The sequence below is a fragment of the Astyanax mexicanus genome, chromosome 12, assembly GCF_023375975.1.
Source record: "Astyanax mexicanus isolate ESR-SI-001 chromosome 12, AstMex3_surface, whole genome shotgun sequence".
NCBI lineage: Eukaryota > Metazoa > Chordata > Actinopteri > Characiformes > Acestrorhamphidae > Astyanax > Astyanax mexicanus.
In genome coordinates this window covers 3,234,619-3,256,679 of record NC_064419.1, presented here as the reverse complement: position 1 = coordinate 3,256,679, position 22,061 = coordinate 3,234,619, and the positions used below count along the sequence as shown (strand labels likewise).

Genomic DNA, 22,061 nt, shown 5'->3' with positions numbered 1-22,061 from the left:
TAAACCAGCCTTTAGTCACAGGGAGTTAGCTATTAAATCTCTGTCTCTCGCGCTCTCTCGCGCTCTCGCTTTGCTTGATGTCCCACTAATTGCGCTGTGCAGTGGCTGTCACAAGGTCATGTAAAGTCTGGGGATATGGCATTAATATGCAAACAAATGTCATTTTCCAACGGGCGCGGCAAAGGCTGGCGCTAATTATTCCATCAATCCCAGATTTGCATCTTAATTAAAGATCTTTATCTTGATGAAGGTATGGGGCCGGGGTTTAGGAGGAGGGATAGAAAGAGAAAGAGGGAAAGAGGGAAAGTTTGCGCGACTCCGCCGCTCTTTATAGCCGTTTTTATCATCCGGCCGGACGCGCCGAACAAAGGCTCTGTTTCATCTACCTCTGGATAACTTTATCTGTCTGAGAAGCGCCTGAGCGGAGAGCGCTGTGACTGCTGACGACAGCTCAGCTCAGTGGAGAAGACGGAAAACACACACTCTTACACTCACATACACACTTACTGATTTTCAGGACTTTTCCCATTGCCTTCATGGCAAATTTTCATGACCACACGATCTTAAAAAAACATCAGTGCAACCAAAACTCTACTAAAACTCTATTCAAAATTGATTATATGAGTGAACTTCATGAACCAAGTTCCCAACCCTAGGATGCTTTACACTTTACACGTTTTACAAACAAGCACATTACACATCAACACTCATCCACACACCGGTGAGAAGCGGCAGCCAATAGCGCACAGCATACTCTCAACCGGAAACAACCACCGTCCACCTGGAGGAGGACTGCATCCAGCACTACAGCATTTACCTAGAACAGTGCGCCAATCCATATTTGGGCACAGTCATGCATACAATTACTCACACACTTACATACACACAAACTTACATATATACCACACACTTTACACACACACACACACACACACCAGATACATTTTTGAGTACTCATTTTTTCTGGGCAATTTAGAGTATCCAATTTACCTGATCTCCATGTTTATAGTAGGGCTAAAATGAATTTGACACACAATATTTAATAATAAAATATGTCAGATTCTAAGTTGTTTTGGTAGCACTTTAAAATAAGACTACCTTTATAAAGGGTTTATAAATGGTTTACAATTAGTTTATTAATGGTTACTAATTAGGTTGTAAATGCCTTAAAAATCATTAATAATCAGTTATAACACATACATAGGAAGGGCAACAATATAGATGGCTGTGGGTTCACTATTTAACAAACAACAGGTCATTGTTGACCTTCCTATGTATGTGTTATAACTTATTTTTTAATGATTTTAAGGCATTTACAACCTAATTAGTAACCATTAATAAACTAATTGTAAACCATTTATAAACCCTTTATAAAGGTAGTCTTATTTTAAAGTGGAACCGTTTTTTTTATTGAGTAGGGCCAAATTATTGAATTAACTATAGATAAAATAAATTTCCTCCATTGATTAATGGAAACACAAGAGTTGTAGACCAAATTTATTGTGACTTTCTGGGTATTTAAATTTTTCCAAAACTTATCCAGGCCTGGAAATTGCTATTTTGTTTTAAATTCCATGACTTTTCCAAGTTTTCCATGACTTTTCCAGGTTTTCCATGACTTTTCCAGGTTTTCCATGACTTTTCAAGGTTTTCCATGACTTTTCCAGGTTTTCCAAGACTTTTCCAGGTTTTCCATGACCGTACGAACCCTGTAGACAGAAGACATTTCGCAGATTTCATGGATGAGAGAAAAAAAAAATCTATGTTTTTCACTCCTAAGAAAGAGCTTCCAGGGCCACCGTGTCCATCTGTGTTCTGAGACCTCACTTCCCGACTGGTTTGGGAACGCACACACACACTTACACACTTACACACACACGTCAAAGCCTCTCGCTCCATAAATTAGTGCACATGTTGCGCTCTCACACATGTTCCTCCTCCCACGGCCGATCCGATCCGAGCCGAGTCGAGCCGCTGACGGAACCCAGCCCGCTCTTAGACTCTCAGCACTTTCTCCAGGAGCTCATCCATTACCAAGACCAGAACAGGCCTGGCAGAGAGCCAACAGCGGCCACTGAGCGTCTGCCCGCGGGTCAGCCTTCCAGAAACAGATATAAGTGAACTATAGAGAATTTGGACAGATATAGACGTAAATCTACTTCTGACAAAGCAATGAAACGATTCAGTTCAATTGGAACTGTTTAGGAAGCAACTTAAAGCTGTGTTAAGAAAGAGAGAGAGCAAGAACGAGAGAAAGTGAAACATAGAAAGAAACACAGCTGTGAAAAAAATAAGAGAGCACTTAAAAAATGATGAGTTTCTTTGATTTTATCAAATTGAAAACCTCTGAAATATAATCAAGAGGAAGATGGATGATCACAAACCATCAAACCACCAAACTGAACTGCTTGAATTTCTGCACCAGGAGTAAAGCAGCATAAAGTTATCCAAAAGCAGTGTGTAAGACTGGTGGAGGAAAAGAACATGATGCCAAGATGCAAAAAAAATGTTTGCATTATTTGAGGTCTGAAATCTCTGTCTTTTTTTTGTTATTTCAGACTTTTCTCATTTTCTGCAAAATAATGCTCTAAATTACACATTTTTTATTCAGAATTTGGGATAAATGTTGTCTGTAGTTTATAGAATAAAACAATAAAGTTCATTTTACTAAAATATAAATCTATAAATAGAAAAATCAGAGAAACTGATTTAGAAACTGAACTCTTGTTTTTTTTCCAGAGCTGTATTTATATATAGAGAGAGATTGAAATTGATGGATGAATGGATGGATGGAAGGATGTATACATAGAGACAAAATTAGGGAGCCATATCTACAGAAAAATACAGTGTGTGAAAAAAGAGAGAGAAACAAACAAAAAGTGAAGTATAAACAGCAACAGGGACAGGGAACATGGGGAAGTAGAATAAGTAAAAGTAGAAGAATATAAAAGTAAAATATAGTGAGAAATAGAGTGAAAGAGAGAGGAAAAAGGAGAAACAAAAAAGCAACAAAAAAAGAGGGAGAGAGAAAGTGAAAGATGCATTCAGAGAATGCAACTAGAGAAACATAAAAAGAGAGAGAGAAAGTCTGAGATAGATAGCTAGATAGCTAGATAGCTAGACAGATAGATAGATAGATAGAGATTCAGTAATTAAAGAAAGAAATTCAAGTAATTAACTCTTGATGAGTTCAGCACAGCTGTTAACTGAAAGCCTGAATTCCAGGAGACTCTACCTTATAAATCTGACTGAAAATATCTGTCATCTAAGCAAGAGGTGCTACTTTGAATAATCTAAAATCTAAAACATATTCTGGTTTGTTTAACTTGTTGTTTACTGAATAATTTTAATGTGTTTTTCTTCATAGTTTGGATGACTTTAGTATTAATCTACCATGAAGAAAACAAATCAAATAATGAAAAAACATTGAATTGTAAGGTGTTTCCAGACTTTTAACTGGTACTGTGTATATACACATATATACACATGCACACGCACATACAGATTGTTGCCAGGTACTGTAATTCTACACTCATTATAACTACATTTACTGGTGATTTTCCCAGAGAAACACCATATAGAGCCGACAGAGGTGCACAATGTTGGTTTATAATTACTGACTGTAGCCCATCTGTTGCAACATAATTTATCATCCCAACCCCTCTGCCTCTGTGGAATGGGACCACCATGGGACCACCCCTCACCAGATGTTTTCTGGACGGTGGGCCATTTTCCGGTACAGCGGTGACAAAGACGTGTTAGACTAGCAGTATAACACATACATATATGAATGCTTGCAGTAGCCTTATTTTAAACTTAACTTTTTTTTTTTAAATCTCGCAGATGTTTGTTATACTTTTTTCTGTAGGGGAATTATTTATTATTTAATTTATTTCAGATTTTTTTAAAAACTCTCTTTTCTCCCAATTTAGCCACGACAATTGTGCCACTCATTCACTAGTGATGCCACGACACAAGGAGGGTGAAGACTAGCCGGAGGACACGCCTCCTCCGACAGTAGCCAGATCGTTTGGAGGAAAGCGCAGCGACTTGTTTTTGATACATCAGCTCACAAACACCTTGTGCAAGGCCAATTTTGCTTTCTCAGGGCTTTGACAGCTGAGGGCAAGCTGCATGACCGGGATTCAAACCAACGATCTCCCAATCAAAGTGGCAGTGCTTTAAACAGGCTGGACCACTCAATGCATCCCTGTAGGGGAATTATTTTTATATATACAGCTTAGAAAATGATGAGTTTCTTTGATTTTATCAAATTGAAAACTTCTGGAATATAATCAAAAGTTATCCAAAAGCAGTGTGTAAGACTAGTGGAGGAGAACATGATGCCAAGATGCAGGAAAACTGTGATTAAAAACCAGGAACTCTTTAAAAACTCATTTTGTGCAAATAAAAGCTCTAAATGAGAATGATTTTATTTGGAATTTGGAAGAAATGTTTTTTTTTTTTTTTAGTTTAAAGAATAAAACAACAATGTTTATTTTACTCAAACTTATACCTATAAAAAGCAAAATCAGAGAAACTGATTCCGGAGTTGTATGATTTCTTTTTTTTTATTGCCACTGTAAACACACACGTAACTCATATTAATTCACAGTGTAATATATAATATAAATGTAATTTATCTGTGAAAAAAAGCCAATTAAAGCCTAGCACAGTGTGCGGTGGGTAATGGTGAACAGCTGGACTGCTCAGTGATGTAAACAGACTGACTTACTTGTTGTGAAGGACACACCAGCCACAGTGAGGGTCCCCCGAGCCCAGGCAGCTCTTACAGCTCCTGTACTGAGAACAGCTCTCCACAGGGACTCGGCTGACCTACAACAAACACACAACAACACAAAACACAGTACAGTTTATACAACTGCTCTTTAAACACACACACACACACACACATATTATCCACAATTATATTTCCACAAATATTTCCAGTGTTACTGAAGATATAACCCCAGCATTCAAGAAGTAAGCAGTATTAATTAATAAATAACAAACGATAAATCAACTACATTGAGGGTCTGATTGTGCAGTGTATCTGAATCTAGAAAATCTAGATGACGCTCTTCTCTTTCCCCTCATCACTTAATCCTAGGGTGATGTGGATCAGCACAAGGCTGCGTCTGTGAGCTGATGTATAAGAACCGAGTCGCTGCTGCGTTTTCCTCCGAGCGTAAGCGTTGTGATGCTACTCGGCAATGTGCTAGTTGTCACCCTCCTGGTGTTGTGGGGCATCACTAGTGATAGAGGGAGTCCTAAAGGAGTCCTAATGAGTGAGTTGACCTTGTAAATTGGGGAGAAAATGGGATAAAAAATGAGAAATAAACCAGTTTTCAGTAGCTGAAAACTGTATGGTCTCTCTGTGTTGTGTTGTAGGCTCTAAGAACAAGCTGAAGTTAACTCTCTGTAGTCAAGAGGAAGATGGACGAGCTGAAACTCTTGAATTTTTGCACCAGGAGTAAAGCAGCATAAAGTTATCCAAAAGCAGTGTGTAAGACTGGTGGAGGAGAACATGATGCCAAGATGCATGAATTAAAACTGTGATTAAAAACCAGGATTATTCCACCAAATATTGATTTCTGAACTCTTAAAACTCGGCAATGTGCTAGTTTTCACCCTCCTGGTGTTGGGCATCACTAGTGATAGGGGTCCTAAAGTAGTCCTAATGAGTGGGTTGGGTGATTGACCTTGTAAATTGGGGAGAAAATGGGATAAAAAATGAGAAATAAACCAGTTTTCAGTAGCTGCACTGGCTTGAGCTGAGTTGAGCCGAGTTTCCATCTCTGGCTTGAATTAAATACGGGTCGCCTTCAACTGGTGTCAAAGTTCAGGCCTGTTTGTAAACACTTCCATCCCAGTAGTTCCAGGCCCTTTCCTTCTGAACAATACTGCAAACACGCAGTGACAGAAAGCAGCTTTCTCTCTCTCACAAACACACACACACACACACTCGTGTGTGTATATAGCTGGGAGCGGGAGCTTAGCTCAGCACAGCAGAGAACTCCAGCTCAACAGCAGAATAAAGAGGAGCTGGAAAAGAGCGGCGAGGGAAACGCTGGTACACTGATACTGATACAGCTGCAGAAATCCTGACTTAGAAAGAAGAAAAAACATGGTAACTCGATATCTGAGAATGCGTGAGCTTGCCTCCAGCCAAACGCCCATCCGCACGTCGGCTTATGTAAGAGAGAGCGAGGGAGTAGGACTGGTAGGACTAACAGCAGGAGTTTAAATGTGAAGAAGGTCGATATGTAGGAGCTCATGTTTTCTACTGTCTATTCTCAGTGCTACTCTTCAGAAAATATGCCTGATACTAGAGAATCTGGATAGATATATATATATATATATATATATATATATATATATATATATATATATATATATATATATATATATATATATATATGTATATTGGTATTGTTTTCAATACATCAGCTCACAGATGCAGCCTTGTGCTGATCCACATCACCCCTAGGAGCGATGAGGGGAAAGAGAGAGCGCCATCTACTGTACCCACCCAGAGAGAGCAGAGACAATTGTGCTCTCTCAGGGCTCTGATAGCAGCTGATGGCAAGCTGCATGAACAGGATTTGAATCTCTTGATCATAATGGCATAGTGCTTAGACCGCTGGACAACTCGGAGGCCCCATAATCTGGAATATTGAATAATTTGAGCATTACTGAGGTCAGGTACAATGTAACCCCCCTTAAAAAGTTGCTTGAACTAAAAATGAGTTGAACCAACTTTGAGTTGAACCAACCTTTTAATAACTAGTCTTAGAGTTTGTAGAGTCTGTTGCCATTGGCAGCTTCTTTTCCATTGGCTTCTTCCCACATTTTCCGACACTCACCATCAGTGTGTAGTCATTTCATGGTTACCTCCTTTAGGTTACCTCAGGTAAAAACTTGTAGATCATGTATATTATGATAAATTGTATGGTCTCTGTGTTGCAAGCTGAAGTAACTCTTTGTAATCTGAACTGCATTCATTTTTGCACCAGGAGTAAAGCAGCAAAAAGTTATCCAAAAGCAGTGTGTAAGACTGGTGGAGGAGAACATGATGCCAAGATGCATTAATACTGTAATTAAAAACCAGGGTTAAAACTTTATGAATATAAACTTGTTTTCTTTGCTTTATTATTTGAGGTCTGAAAGCTCTCCATCTTTTTTGTTGTTATTTCAGCCATTTCTAATTTTCTAATTGTCAGTAGTTTATAGAATAAATCAACAATGTTCATTTGACTCAAACGTAAACCTATAAATAGCAAAATCAGAGAAACTGATTCAGAAACTGAAGTGCTTGAACAGAGCTGTTTTAACAGTGATGCTACAGTAATGCTGTCAACAGACTGAGCAAACAGTGGTTAGATCTTCGCTGATCTAACGTCATTTGTAGACGTGCTGAAACGTGAAATCAATGCTGAAAAGATCATTACTGCAGGATCGCAAACGAGGACACGAAAGGTCATCAACATACTTTATCTGAAGCATCTCGCACACACAAACTGTAAACTGAAAACACACAGAAACAGCGCTAGACTTAACGGTGCTCTGTTTTTTTAGGATTTATTTTTTATTTTATCCTAATTTCTCCCAAATTTGGAAGCCCAATTAGCCAAACCACTTATTAGGACTCCCCTTATCACTAGTATAGTAATGCCCTCAACACTAGGAGGATAATGATTGGGTGGAAAGAGCGCCATCTACGCAACCACAGAGCACATTGCTAATTGTGCTCTCTCTCGGACTCCAGCTGCTGATGACAAAGCAGCATTCAAACCTGTTAGACCACTCAAACACTGTACATAAAGCGTGTAATTGCTCTTTTTGGTATAATAGATGGCAATTTAGCTAAATTCCTCGAAACCAAAGCTTCCTTTTCACAGTTTTACCTTTATCGCCAGCATTTTTACTAGAATTTTACCAGTTAAGCCTATACTTACAATGATAATGTTGGACAAAAGGACTGTTTAACAATAGCTGAACCCTTCCAACTTCCAGTTTTTTGAAAATATGAATTTGTATAAAGGCTAATTCTCATTTATCCTTTTAAATGGTTCTTTCCGTTTAACGCCAGAAAGGTAGAAGAGAAAATGTGACAATGTGGCTAGCCATGTCATGGCATCCTCCATCACTAGTGATGCCACAACACCAGGAGGGTTAAGACTTGCACATGCCTCCTCTGATACATGTGAAGTCAGACTCCGCCTATTTTGGAACTGATGCTGATGCTTTAGCATTATCGAGTAGCATCACAGCGCTAACGCTCAGTGGAAAGCACAAAGGCTCGGTTCTTATACATCAGCTCACAGACGCAGCCTTGTGCTGATCCACATCACCCTAGGACTGAGTGATGAAAGGAAAGAGAAGAGCGTCATCTACTGTACTGCTCTCTCAGGGCTCCGGTAGATGACGGCAAGCAGCATAACCAGGATTTGAACCAGCGATCACCTGATCATAGTGACAGCGATTGTATATACTGTATACACAGTGGTTTAGGGTTTAAGAGGGTTCAGTTTGAGAGTTCTGTCCCCTACTTTCCCCCGTCCTCTCTCAGCTGCCCCTCTCTCACACTGTAAGAGTGAATCTGACTTTACTCGCTATTCAAGGCTCAGTTTTATCAGCTGGTGGAATCGAGAACAGAACTGAAGGTACAGTATGAGCTGAACGTCCTTGAATGAGACAGACAGAGGAGTGTGTGTTTCTCGACGGCTGCTTTAAAGCTGCACTTCTGAAAGTGCTCCTTTCTCTGCTTTGATCAGAGTGGAGATTACAGAGAGGAGTGAGAAAACGCAGAGCGGGGAGTAAACAATCCCACCCAACAGGGACAGACCCCCGCCTTTCAACTGCTCAGAGACACAGAGAGAGAGAGAGAGAGAGAGAGAGAAAGGGAGAGAGGGAGAGAGAGAGTGAGCGAATGAGAGCAACATAGACAGGAGCGTCAGAGAAAGTGAGAAAAAGAGAGAGATGGAGAGAAGAGTAGAGATAAAAGAGAAGAGAATGTGTGACAAAACGTGAGTGAGGAAAAGACAGAGAGAGAAACAGAAAGAGGAGAGGGATAGAAGGAGAAAAATAATAGAGAGAAACAGAGAGAGGGAGAGAGAGGGAGAGTGAATGAGGGAACTGGAAGAGAAAGACATGGTGAGAAAAGAGAGAGAAGCAGAAAGTGAAGAGTAAGAGAAAGAGAGATAAAAGGATAGAGAGGGAGTGAGAGAAAAAGACAGAGGGTGAGAAAATAAGAGCAATGGAGACAGACAAGAGAGTGAGTGAGTAAGAGAAAGAGTAAGAGAAAGAGAGAGATAGACGGTGAGAAAAAGAGAGAAGCAAAAAGTGTGTGTGTGAGAGAGAGAGAGAGAGAGAGAAAGAGAGAGATAGGACAGAAAGGGAGTAAGAAAAAAAGGCAGTGTGAGAAAATGAGGACATGTGATAAGAACGTGTGTGAGGGAGAGAGAGAGAGAGAGAGAGAGAGAGAGAGAGAGAAAGGATTGAGTGAGAAAAAAGACAAAAGGTGAGAAAATGAGAGCAATGGAGACGGGAGAGTGAGTGAGTGAGAGAGAGTGAGCGAAAGAGGGAGAGGAAGACTGTGAGAAAAGAGAATTGTAGAGAGAGAGAGAAAGACACAGACGGGAGAGTGAGTCAGAGAAAGTGAGAAAAAGAGAGAGATGGAGAGAAGAGTAGAGATAAGAGAGGAGAGAATGTGTGACAAAACGTGAGTGAGGAAAAGACAAACAGAGATAGAAGGAGAAAAAACAGTGAGAAAAAGAGAGAAAGAGCAAGAAACACAGAGAAACAGAGAGAGAGAGAAAGAGAGAGAGAAAGAGTGTGTCAGGAGTCAAAATGTGAGTGAGTGAGTGTGCACACATGCATCTGTGTGTGTGTGTGTGTGTGTGTGTGTGTGTGTGTGTGTGTGTGTGTGAGTGTGTGAGAGGGTGGGCGAGGTGTAGTGTGTTTGAGCTCTATGTAAATTTATTCCGCCACGCAGCAACAACGCATAAATACAGTTTTATAATCTGCTGCCTCCAGTCCAGCTTTCTGATTCTCTCTCTCTCTCTCTCTCTCTCTCTCCCCCTCTCTCTCTCCATCACACATATATATACACACACAGGATAGTTTCATATCATCGCCTCCATTAGCAGAAGCACCAGCAGCAGCAACATTAGCTTAGCACAGGCTAGCGCCCAGCCATGGCACGCTCGCCCACAGCCCAGGCTCGTGTTTTGTGGAAAAAAGAGAAAGAAAATCCATAATTTCCCTCAGATGCAGTCTGATAGCCGGAGCGATAACCAGCCAGGCTAGGCTAGGCTAGGCTAACCTAAGCTAATGCTAATCCAAAGCAAGCTACCCTAACCTAACCACAGTCCACAGTCAAAAATCTAAAAGCGGAGAGAGTGCGCATTTCTAGCGCAGAAAAAACGGGCCAAAGAGTCTAAAAGCGGAGAGAGTGTGCATTTCTAGCGCAGAAAATCAGGCCAAAGAGTCTAAAAGCAGAGAGAGTGCGCATTTCTAGCGCAGAAAAACGGGCCAAAGAGTCTAAAAGCGGAGAGAGTGCGCATTTCTAGCGCAGAAAATCAGGCCAAAGAGTCTAAAAGCAGAGAGAGTGCGCATTTCTAGCGCAGAAAAACGGGCCAAAGAGTCTTAAAGCGGAGAGAGTGCGCATTTCTAGCGCAGAAAAACGGGGCAAAGAGTCTAAAAGCAGAGAGGGTGCGCAGTTTTAGCGCAGAAAAAGGGCAAATTAGTCTAAAAGTTGCTGTAATTAAGGAGTTTAATATTAAGAGACATCATGAAATTAAACATCAATTTGAAAAATCTTAGTTTACACAACACTGTAAAAGATAAAGAGACTAAGTCAAGTAAAATGGTGTGTAAAGGAAAGTAATCAGGAAAAATGTATTATTTAAAGTGGTATATTTCATTATTTGTTTTATTACAGAGTCTGTGTCCCGTGACTTCAAATATATTTCTCCTTCTGGCCCCCAACAAAAAAAGTTTGGACACCCCTGCTGTGGAGGACGCTGGCTATAGAAGCTCAGTTTACAGCAGTAAATGTTGAGCAGAAGGTTCTGGATTGGCTGAGAGCGAGACTGTGTTCTCCCTTGTTTCAGTTAGACGCTGGTGGAATTGTAAACAGCACAACTCCCTGCATCCATGGCATTTTCCCACCGTAATTGAAACACGTCCGTGCGCTCGCGGCGCCGCCGGCCCGTTTTGTGAGCAAACACGACCTTTTGCCTACCTGTGCACCTGCCGCTAATGAAATATTAAAATCCGCCCACTGCTGTGGTCAGCAAGGAGCATCAATTATTGACTCGCTGCCATTCATGTCATATTTCATATTCCACACTGCAGAGATTCATCTTCATGTCCCACGTCTGCGCTGTAGAAGCACCTGTATGGATTTTGTCTGGGCGGATCTTATTTACAGCAGCTGATTTTACTTAAAGGGTAACTTTTAAAAAGCTTAAATTCTAAAGGAATTCAATGGGAAGTTTTAATTTGCATTATTTTTCCAAAAAAAAAAAAAAATCTAAATTTTTGTTAAAAATGAACCTTGATGTAAAAAAAATAAATAAATAAATACTGCAACACATACATAACGGCAAAAAGCAAAATACTGATATATATATATATATATATATATATATATATATATATATTTATATAAATATATATATATAAATATATATTTCATGACAAACCAATACTATCTTTACTTTATCAATGTAAAGAAAAGCATAAGGAAGGAGGTTCTACATTATTTACATTATCTTAAACGCAATAAATCAGAGAAAAAAAAAATCTGTAATTCCGTAAACAGAATTTTAGATATTCCGTATTTTATGCCAAACTTTCAACCACTTTCTTTGAGTGTAAAAAAAAATAAATAAATAAGCATAAGATAAGTGGTCAAGTAGTATGATAACTACACATCATGCCTACCAGATTCACATTATCTACATTATCTATAAAATACGGAAAATAATTCCGTATTTTATTATACAAATATATATATTTGTACATATTGATTTATTTAAAATTCAAACCACTTTTATTTTTGCAAGTGTTAAGACATGGTTTAGGAAATTGGGAATAAAGCATGGTAACAGACCACCATACACACCAGATTCACCAGATTCACCAGATTATCTCAAAAAGTAAAATACGGAAAAGAATTCAGTGATTGAAAACCGTAAATGAAAACAATTCCGTATTTCAAACTACTGTCTTAGCCAATATTAAGATACAGATAAGGCAACAGCACACCATACATCAGATTCACGTCATCTGAAAATGTGCATTACAGAAAATGAATCCGTAATTCTGTATAGGAGGACATTTCCGTATTTTAAACTAATTTTTTTAACCAGTGTTAAGACAAAGATAAGGGAATTTCTAATACAGGATGATTGCAGCACACCATACATACAAGATTTACATCATCTAAAAAAGTGAAATACGGACGTGAATTCTGTAATTCTGTAGAAGAAAACATTTCCGTATTTCAAACTACTTTCTTAATCAGCTTAAGACAAGGAAATAGGAAATTGGTAATATAGTATTATTAAAACAGCACACCATACAAACCAGATTCACATCATCTCAGAAAGTAAAATACGGAAAATAATTCCGTATTTTATGCCAAACCACTTTCTCTACTTCACCAGTGTGCAGAATAGCATAAAGAGCATTGGTAGTACAGGATGATAACACACCATGCACATTCGTTTTTCTCAACCTTTCCCAAAAAGTAAAATACGGATATGAATTCCGTAATTCTGTACAAGAAAACAATTCCGTACTTTAAACTACTTTCTTAACCAGTGTGAAGACAAAGACACCATACAAGCAAGATTTACATCATCTCAAAAAGTGAAATATACGGAAAATAATTCCGTATTTCATTCCAACGAAATTATACAGGTAATACAGGATAACGGCACCCCTTTCATCTGCTGAGATGCATCTGATTGGACAAAGAGCTTAAGGCGGAGAAAGTGCTTCACAATTACCGTTCAGAAGAGTGTAAAAAACAGACCTCCTGTCTCATTTACTCACAGCCTTTGGCAGCAAACAGGATTTATAGATATAAAAAGAAATCATTCGGAACGTCGAGGCCATTCAAGTCACTGCATGCTCTTTTTTTCTTGACTATCAAATACGATCAGATCCTCAGACTCAGGAAAAGAGGGACAAGGTCACTTAACGCAAGCCGTCTGTCATAAAAGAGGAAACTAGAGACGAAACTATGAATGAAACGAAAGCCTGAACTGAATCCGGCGCCGCGGCCAACAGGTTTAAATCAAGAGGACGATTATGATCCGAACATAAAGAAGCTTTTAATCAGCAGAGGACCCCGAACGATCAATCCCCGGCCGCTCGATGCCCACTTTAACACACAGCGAACGCATCCCCGCCAGCCTTTCACACAAATATCAATACGTGGCTCTCGCTGGGGGAGCTTTTCCACATGAGTGACTCCATTGTCGGAGCGAGAGAGCGAAGGACGAGAGGAAGAGAGGAGCTATTCTTCCTCTTCCAGTCTGGCGCTTAAAGTATTACAGTAGCGGCGGTTAGGGATCCCCCAAAAGGGAGCGGCTCACTGAGCTAAAATGTCCTCCCCTCCTGAGATCTGTCTATTGTCCCCCTAGACCCAGAGACTCCAGCTTTTGTCCTCATACTGGGTCACAGGCATGAGTGTGGACATCTGGGAGTAAAAGGTCATTTGGGATGAGTGTTTAGTAAAGTACCAATTCAAATGGATGAGTGTTTTTAGTACAGTACCAGTTCACAGGGAGGAGTGGACATTCGGGAGTAAACGATCATTTGGGATGAGTGTGGTAAGTAACGTACCAATTCACAGGAATGAGTGTGGACATTTGGAAGTAAAAGGTTATTTGGGATGAGTGTGTCAGTATAGTACCAACTTACATGGATGAGTGTGGACATTTGGAATGAGTGTGGACTTTTGGGAGTAAACGATCATTTGGGATGAGTGTGGTAAGTAAAGTACCAATTCACTGGGATGAGTGGGGACATTTGGGAGTAAGAAGTCATTTGGGATGAGTGTGGTTTGTATAGTATCAATTCACAGGGATAAGTGTGGTTGGTACAGTACCAATTTACATTTAGGAAATTTAGAAGTAAAACGTAATTTGGGATGAGTGTGGTTTGTATTGTACCTATTCAAAGGGATGAGTGTGGACATTTGGGAGTAAAAGCTCATTTGGGATGAGTATGGACATTTGGGAGTAGGTGGTCATTTGGGGTAAGTATGGTTTTTATAGTGCTGATTCATAGGGATGAGTGTGGTTAGTATAGTACCAATTCACAGGGATGAGTGTGGACATTTGAGTCTAAAGAGTCATTTGGGATGAGTGTGGTTAGTAGAGGACCAATTCACAGGGATGAGTGTGGTTAGTAGAGTACCAATACACAGGGATGAGTGTGGACATTTGAGTCTAAAGAGTCATTTGGGATGAGTGTGGCTAGTAGAATACCAATACACAGGGATGAGTGTGGACATTTAGGAGTTAAAGGCCATTTGGGATGAGTGTGGACATTTAGGAGTAGGGGGTCATTTGGGGTAAGTGTAGTTAGTATAGTGCTGATTTACAGGGATGAGTGTGGTTAGTAGAGTACCAATTCACAGGGATGAGTGTGGACATTTGGGAGTTAAAGGTCATTTGGGAGGAGTGTGGACATTTAGGAGTAGGTGGTCATTTGGGGTAAGTATGGTTAGTGTAGTGCTGATTCATATGGATGAGTTTGGTTAGTATAGTACCAACTCACCGGGATGAGTGTGGTTAGTAAACTACCAATTCACAGGGATGAGTATGGTTAGTAGAGGACCAATTCACAGGGACGAGTGTGAACATTTGGGAGTAAAAGGTCATTTGGTATGAGTGTGGTTAGTGCATAGTACCAATTCACAGGGATGAGTGTGAACATTTGGGAGTGTGTGGTCATTTGGGGTGAGTATGGTTAGTATAGTGCTGATTCTCAGGGATGAGTGTGGTCAATATAGTACCAATTCACATGGATGAGTGTGGACATTTGAGTCTAGTCATTTGGGATGAGTGTGTTTAGTAGAGGACCAATTCACAGGGATGAGTGTTGAATCATGCCTGAGCTCGCTTACGTTTTTACCCACTGCATCATAAACTTGCCGGTGTTGTGCCGAATTCAGCACCCCGCCATGAAAAGCACCCTCTCTCTATATTGAGTGTATGTTACACCAGCAAAACACTACAAAACAGGCTAAGACTCCGGGTTGCATCGTGTAAGAGTGGAGCTGTGTGATCATCAGTGTAAATCCTGGTTAAGTGAAGGACGCCGCCGCTCTCTTTATGACCTGTTTCTGCCTACGCAGCCGCCACGCCACGGGCTAACATTAGCAGCTTTAGCACCGGAGATCATAGTCAATAATCTGTAAACGTCGTCCCTGCTGAAGACCCTGGCGCTGTGGCAGGGGCAGGGGCGGAGGCGGAGGCTGAGCCGGGCTTTCTCCGGGAGCCCTCGCGCCGCTATTCAGCGCGAGAGCGTGGAGGACACGTCTCTCTGATAGAATAGAGGAAAACACACATCCACACACACACTTGCCCTTTGAGAAAGCTATACAATGAGAGCAATTTCAGCTCATCTCTGCGTTACGCCGCCACCGCCTGCCACTGCTGCTGCCACGGGCGCTGCCACGGCCGCTGCCACTGCTACAAACGAGCACTGAGAGGAACGATTTTGAAGAGAACTAAGGGTAGAATAGCTGAGAGGAAGAGAATGAGAGGAATAGGGAGTCATTCTTTCTGCAGCTGTACTGTGTTAAGTGTCTTTCTCAGCTGTGGAGGAAGAACTTCTCCGTAACCTTCCTTCCCCTTCCCTTCGCTTCTTCTTCTTCCTCTTCCTCCTCTTCTTCTTCTTCCCCCCCAGCTCTACAACGGAGAGCATGTCGAGAAGAGGCTGCTGCCACGCCAGCCTCTGGATGGAGATGCGTCTTTGTAAGACCACCAGCTGGGGCTTCCATTCACACACATCAGCCAGTGGTTCATATTCCGTCTCCCCGCGGCGCAGATGTTAAAACAACATATCCCAGATTCCGGCTCTGGTTCTTAAAACAAAGCCGAGCGTTGACGGCTCGGGTGGGAGGGGGCTGGAAGGGGTTTGGCCCGGGCGACGCTCAGCCTGACAAACGTCTCTTTATTCTTTATTCTTCTGAGAGAAGAAGTTGTGTTCAGCAGAGCGGCGCGAGCGTTTTCACACCCGTTACGATTGTGAACGGCTCGGATGTAAATTAAAAACAAATGGCAGGAGCGTAAATCACGTACACGCCGCGTACACGTCGACACCGTCCAAAACAATAGAGCTGTACCAGAGGAGCGGCGGCTGTGAGGCTTCCAAAAACCTCACATACTGTAGGAGCTCACAGCCGTCACAGTCTCTCTGCTCTAGATTTAATCAAATACTATTTACAATATATATACATACAGATATATATGTAACTGAAACACCTGGTTTTAGAGCACAGTAATTTATTGTGGTGACGGACAGTTCTGGTGGAAACAGGAGAGTTGAGGTGCACATTGAATTCTGCGTGATTTGATCAGCCGTGGTTTTATGTTTTTTGGATACAATCCGGGTTAGCACCCGAACATCCCTTTCAGACAGCTTCCTCTTACAGCGTCCACAGTTAATCCTGTTGGATGTGGTTGGTCCTTCTTGGTGGTATGCTGACATTACCCTGGATACCATGGCTCTTGATGCATCACAAAAAAGACTTGCTGTCTTGGTCACAGATGCGCCAGCAAGACGTGCACCAACCAAGACGTGCATTGCAATATTTTGAGCGAAACTGTGCTCTTACCCTGCTAATTGACGGCTAAGGCTTAAGTCATGTTACGAACCTTATTGATCAACTTGGGATGTACCGATGTGAAAATTCTGGGCTAATGCCGATACCTGATATTACACACATACATATCTGCCCATGCTGATGCAGACTAGACACCCCAGTATAACTTTTAAAATTCATTTTAAAATTCATTTTTAAACGTGGGCTGTCAACATTAATGCGCTAATGAATGCAGTTAATCTGTAAACGTTCATACGTTTTGTTTTTTTTTTTTCACAAATTGATCACATGACAATACTGACAGAGATGCTGTTTGCTAACTAACGCTAGCCAGTTAGCATAACATACTAGCATATAAGCTAACATACTAGAGTGACTGTAGCTTAGCACTATCCTACCTGGAGAGAAATGAGAACAACACTTTATCTGAGGAGCTCCTGTTGCTGCTTTTTATGTTTTACTCCTGTTTTTATCCAAGTCAAATCGAAAAACGTTACAAATGTTATTATGCAATTGATCCCGCAATTTGTGATTGTACATCGCTATGTAGAACTGCTAGCTCATCCCATGCTAAACACACTGTACCGTACCGTCTTAAAATAACAGTAAACATCCCACACCATCCAATCTGTGCTCAGTTGGTGGAGGAAGCAGATGTTACCTGTTTATCGCTCAGCAGGTAGATGTACTGGTAATCAGGACTGAACACCATGTCGCGTAGGATGGGGTTGCCCTCGGAAACCGTGACCGTCTCGTACAGCAGGGCATTCTGGGAAGGAGGAGGAATGCCGTCCACTCGGATCTGAGGAGAGAAAAAGAGGGAGATTGGATTTAGATGAGTGCACCTGATTTCTACACTTCTGTTTACGGCCGGAAGGTCTGACTCGGGAGGGAGATGGGTGAGGGGTGAGACGGGTGAGGGGGAGACGGGTGGGGGTGAGACGGGTAGGTGGGACGGTCTGAGTGTCGGAATTCTTCCTGCCGCTCGGTTTTCTCTCCGACTTCCTGACAGACGTGATGTTCTGTTCTGCCGCAGTCTAATTTGCTCATTCGTCTCAGAAGTTCTAAGAGCTTCAGCTGACCCAGAAAAGCAGCTTTGGATGTGCTTGCGACGGCAAGACGTACCAGAAACGGCAGCGATACAGTTTACTGCTTAAGATTCTGCATGAAAAATTTACATAAATACGTTTTAACGACTACACTGCTTCCATATATGACCCCAAACCTGTAGTTCTGTATTGATTAATATAAATCTGACCAAAAACTCCCAAATTTAACAATAAAAAAGACCAATACACATGGTACTGATCCCACAATTAAAATGATACTTACTAAAGTGAACTGTAACATATATTGTAGCAATTAAAGCAGCAATTAATACAAAAAAAAAAAACACAAAAATTGACACAAATAGACCACAGACTTTGTGGAACAACTGGACTCACAGATATACTTACTAACACAGCTGACTGCTGAATTAATTACTATTATTTGATCATCATTGATTATTATTTTAATGACTAAAATGACTAAAAATGGGCTACAAAGGTCAAAACCAACACAGTAAAACTTCACCAAAAATCCACAAAAATGAATTAATAATAGACTTCCATTGAAAATTAAGTTTTTTTTTTTTTTTCAATTTTTCCGTTTTAAAGATACCAGATTATTATTCTTTAAGTATGGAAGCAGCATAAAATACATATTAATAACTGAACTGCTTCCCCACTTGATCCCAAACGCTGTTTGTTATGAACTTTTATAACTTTTGTTATAATCTGGAGATTGTTTTTTAACCTTCTGTTCACATTTTGCGAAGAACGAACCAATGAAAAACTCCAAAATGACTTAGATCACTGACTTCTATTAAAATTGAAGATTTGTTTCCATTTTCCTTTAAAGCGCCCAATTTTGAGAGACCAAATTATTCTTTAAGTATGAAAGCAACACGTAACACATATTAAAAACTGAATTCTTCTATAGTTGACCCCAAACGCTTTTTGTTTAGAATATAAAGTTAATTTAAGAGTTGTTTTTTACCTTCTTCCCACATTTTGCAAAGAACGAACCAATGGAAATGCTCCAAAATGGCTTAGATTGACTTGGTTTCCAATCTATTTCAATTGACTTCCACTGAAAATGAAGATGTTCTTGCTTATGTACAGACGAGACATAAAATACATTTTAATGACTGAACTGCTTCCACACTTGACCCCAAAAATAATCTGGGAGTTTTTTTTTATTTATTTTTTTATTTATGCCCATATTTAGCAATAAACCAACCAATGGAAAGGCTCCAAAATGACTTAGATTGACTTGGATTAAAATCTTTTTTAATCGACTTTCTTTCTTTCCCCTTCAAAATTGAAATCGTGGAGATACAAGGTTCTTGTTTTTGCGTGATGGCAACATACAGCATTATGCACGAGTGCAGGCATGTAACACACAGCAGCACACACATGTAGGCACTAACAACCCCCCGCCACTTCATCATTAGCAGCTCCTTTGTTTCCTCGTGCTGATAATTAGAGGAGTGAGCATGCTCCATAAAAACAGCTCTAAAAATGTCAAATCCAAAACATCTTTGAAGTGATGCGGTTTAAAAAAGACAGCATATGAGAGAGAAAAGGGAGATAGAGAGAGATACAGAAAGAAATAGAGAGAGATACAGAAAGAGTGCTTCTGACATCCTCAGCTACCTCACTTATTTTCCCTCCCCGAACAAACAGAGAAAGCAGCTGCTGTAGCTCTCGCGCCTCAGTCCTCATCAGCACTGATGGAAAAGTGACACAAGGCAGCAATAAGCGCCGGAGTAAAGCGCAATAATGCTGAAACAGAAAAGAAAAGGTGTGGGGGGGGGCAGTATCGAAAAGAGAAACCAATAGGAGAATGTACAGAAAAGGAGCAGGAATACGGACCAGATGCATCCAGCTCAGGCCTAGTCCTAAATATCATCCTAAACTTCGCTTGTCTGCTAATTAGCTGGGAAGATCCGCTCTGGAGAGTCCTATTCTATTGGCAATACTTCTCGACAGGCACTATGTGGGTTCACAAGCTATATGGGATCATTAACAATCAGTTATAACACATAGAAAGGGCAACAATGACCTGTTTGCCAAATAGTGAACCCACAGCCATCTATATTGTTGACCTTTCTATGTATGTGTAATAACTGATTATTAATGATTTTTAAGGCGTTTACAACCTAATTTTTAACCATTAATAAACTAATTGTAAACCATTTATAAACCCTTTATAAAGGTAGTCTTATTTTAAAGTGATACCCAACGCTCAAGTGAAGACAAAGACGTAAAAAGGAAAAGGGGAGCAGAAGCTAGACGAGAAACCAATAAGAGAAGAAGCAGAAGAAGAAGAAGAAGAAGAAGAGAAGGAAAACGGACCAGATGCACCCCGAGCTCGGGCCTCGTCCTAAATATCTGGGTCGGCCCAAAGTGACAAACATCGTTAGTCTGCTAATTAGCTGCCTCCTCGTAGCCACGCTCGCAGTAATTAGTGTTGACAAGGTGGCATCAATTAGCCGAAGGCGGCCATATCGGGTGTCGCAAGACGCCGGCCAAGCCGGAGCGCATGAGTCAACCAGCAGCGGGACAGAAGGTCCTGGAATCTGAGGGACTCGGGCCGCAGTTTGTCAATGCATGCGCCACCAGCTGTAGTGTCACGCCTGGAGGCCGTTGCCAGCCGCTGGCAGTCGTGAGGGCGTGAAAACGCGGCGGCGCTCAGCGACACGTCGGAGCAATTCGAGGAACCCTGGAACCCTAATGTTGTTTTATGGTATTCAACAAGGTATCTCAAAATCAAGAGTATTAAAAATGAGATTGTCCTAATTTTGTTGGAGTAACTGTCTCTACTGTACAGATTTTACAGTTTGGAAATTGTATGGAGAACCAGCATCATTCCAGAGATCGTTCCAGCTCCTCTTTTCCATTTTTTAATGCTTAAAAGAAGCTTTCTAACACTTTAGAACACAACTGGCATTAGGTAATTTAGTAGTTTAGACAACCAAAGAAAATAGACAAGCTAAATATGTGCTTTTGCACATCTGTGACAACCACAGAAACAACAGTAAAGCATGCATGCATTAATGCATTAATTAGATGGAGTGTCCACAAACATTTGGACATGTTCGTGCAATTATATTTTCTTTGAAAAGCAAGATAAAAAAAAAACTTAATAATAATAATAATAATAATGTGAAAAGTTGAAAATTAGTGGCAAAATTAATTTAAAAATCCCTGCAAAAATCAATGATCATCACTTTCCTCTCGCACCTCATCTCCAACTGCCCCCCGCATCTGCTTTTTTTTTCTCCCATCATTCCACAGCTTTCCAGTAAGAGGACCCCACAGTTGCACACCTGTGGCCTGGTGATTAATATACTGTACACAGTGGCGCTGTCACGGCTGCGGTTGCACGACGCCACGGCTTATCACATCGCTTTATTTCCAGAAGCCACCATCTGCAATTTCCCCTGTCATCCCGTAACATGACGGGATTGAGCGATCCGGTAAGTGGATCCTGTGGCGGCACACCTGTGGCAGGGTAATTAATACACGGTATAAGGGGGCAGCTTTTCAGTGAGGCAACATTCGCGCAAAGGCGTGTAATAAAGGTCTGTTTAGCGACAGAGGGCACGTCAAAGGCAGGCCTCGTTCCACGTAGAGGAAAGTTACACCCATGCCGGCGGCCCCTGAGTCACCTTTCACAGGTCTTGTGAAAGACGTGGTGGTGGGATGGAGGATAAGGGGAAGGGGGCGGGGGGGTGACTGAGTGTTTAAGACCATTCCAAAGAAGTGAACGTCCTCCAAGGGTCATCGACCATGACCTGCACGGCTCTCCACTCATTAACCGCTTCCATTTAAGGCCTAAAAAATCAAACGAGACGGAGCTCGTCTCCACGGGCACTTACGCCAGCGCCTGACACCGAGTGCCCAGCGCTAAGGGCAAGTCAAAACACTGAGGAGTCTCACTCCAGAGTGCGCCCGTTAAACAAAATAGTCTGCCACCCCGACAGAAGCCAGATACTGCTCTACCCACAATAAAACCGCCAGCCGCCGCCTGCCCTTTCTGCTGTTTATAGAAACGCGGGTCAACTTTCCAGGGTTCGGCTCGCTCGCAGAGAGTACGTGGATGTTGAAAGCAATGCTTCACGAGGTGGCCAGACTCTTCTCGCTCAAATAGGGGAACT

General features: G+C 41.2%; 1 protein-coding gene across 1 annotated transcript in view; it reads right to left on the bottom strand.

The window, feature by feature from the left end:
- The window catches only part of plxna3 (plexin A3), a 281,769-nt gene that overhangs the window by 143,104 nt on the left and 116,604 nt on the right, over positions 1-22,061 (bottom strand). The window contains exons 4-5 of the mRNA XM_049486209.1: positions 17,517-17,657; positions 4,736-4,836 (exon numbers count right to left, since the gene is read on the bottom strand). Coding sequence (XP_049342166.1) covers positions 4,736-4,836; positions 17,517-17,657 — 242 coding nt within the window. The remainder of the gene's footprint in view (positions 1-4,735; positions 4,837-17,516; positions 17,658-22,061) is intronic.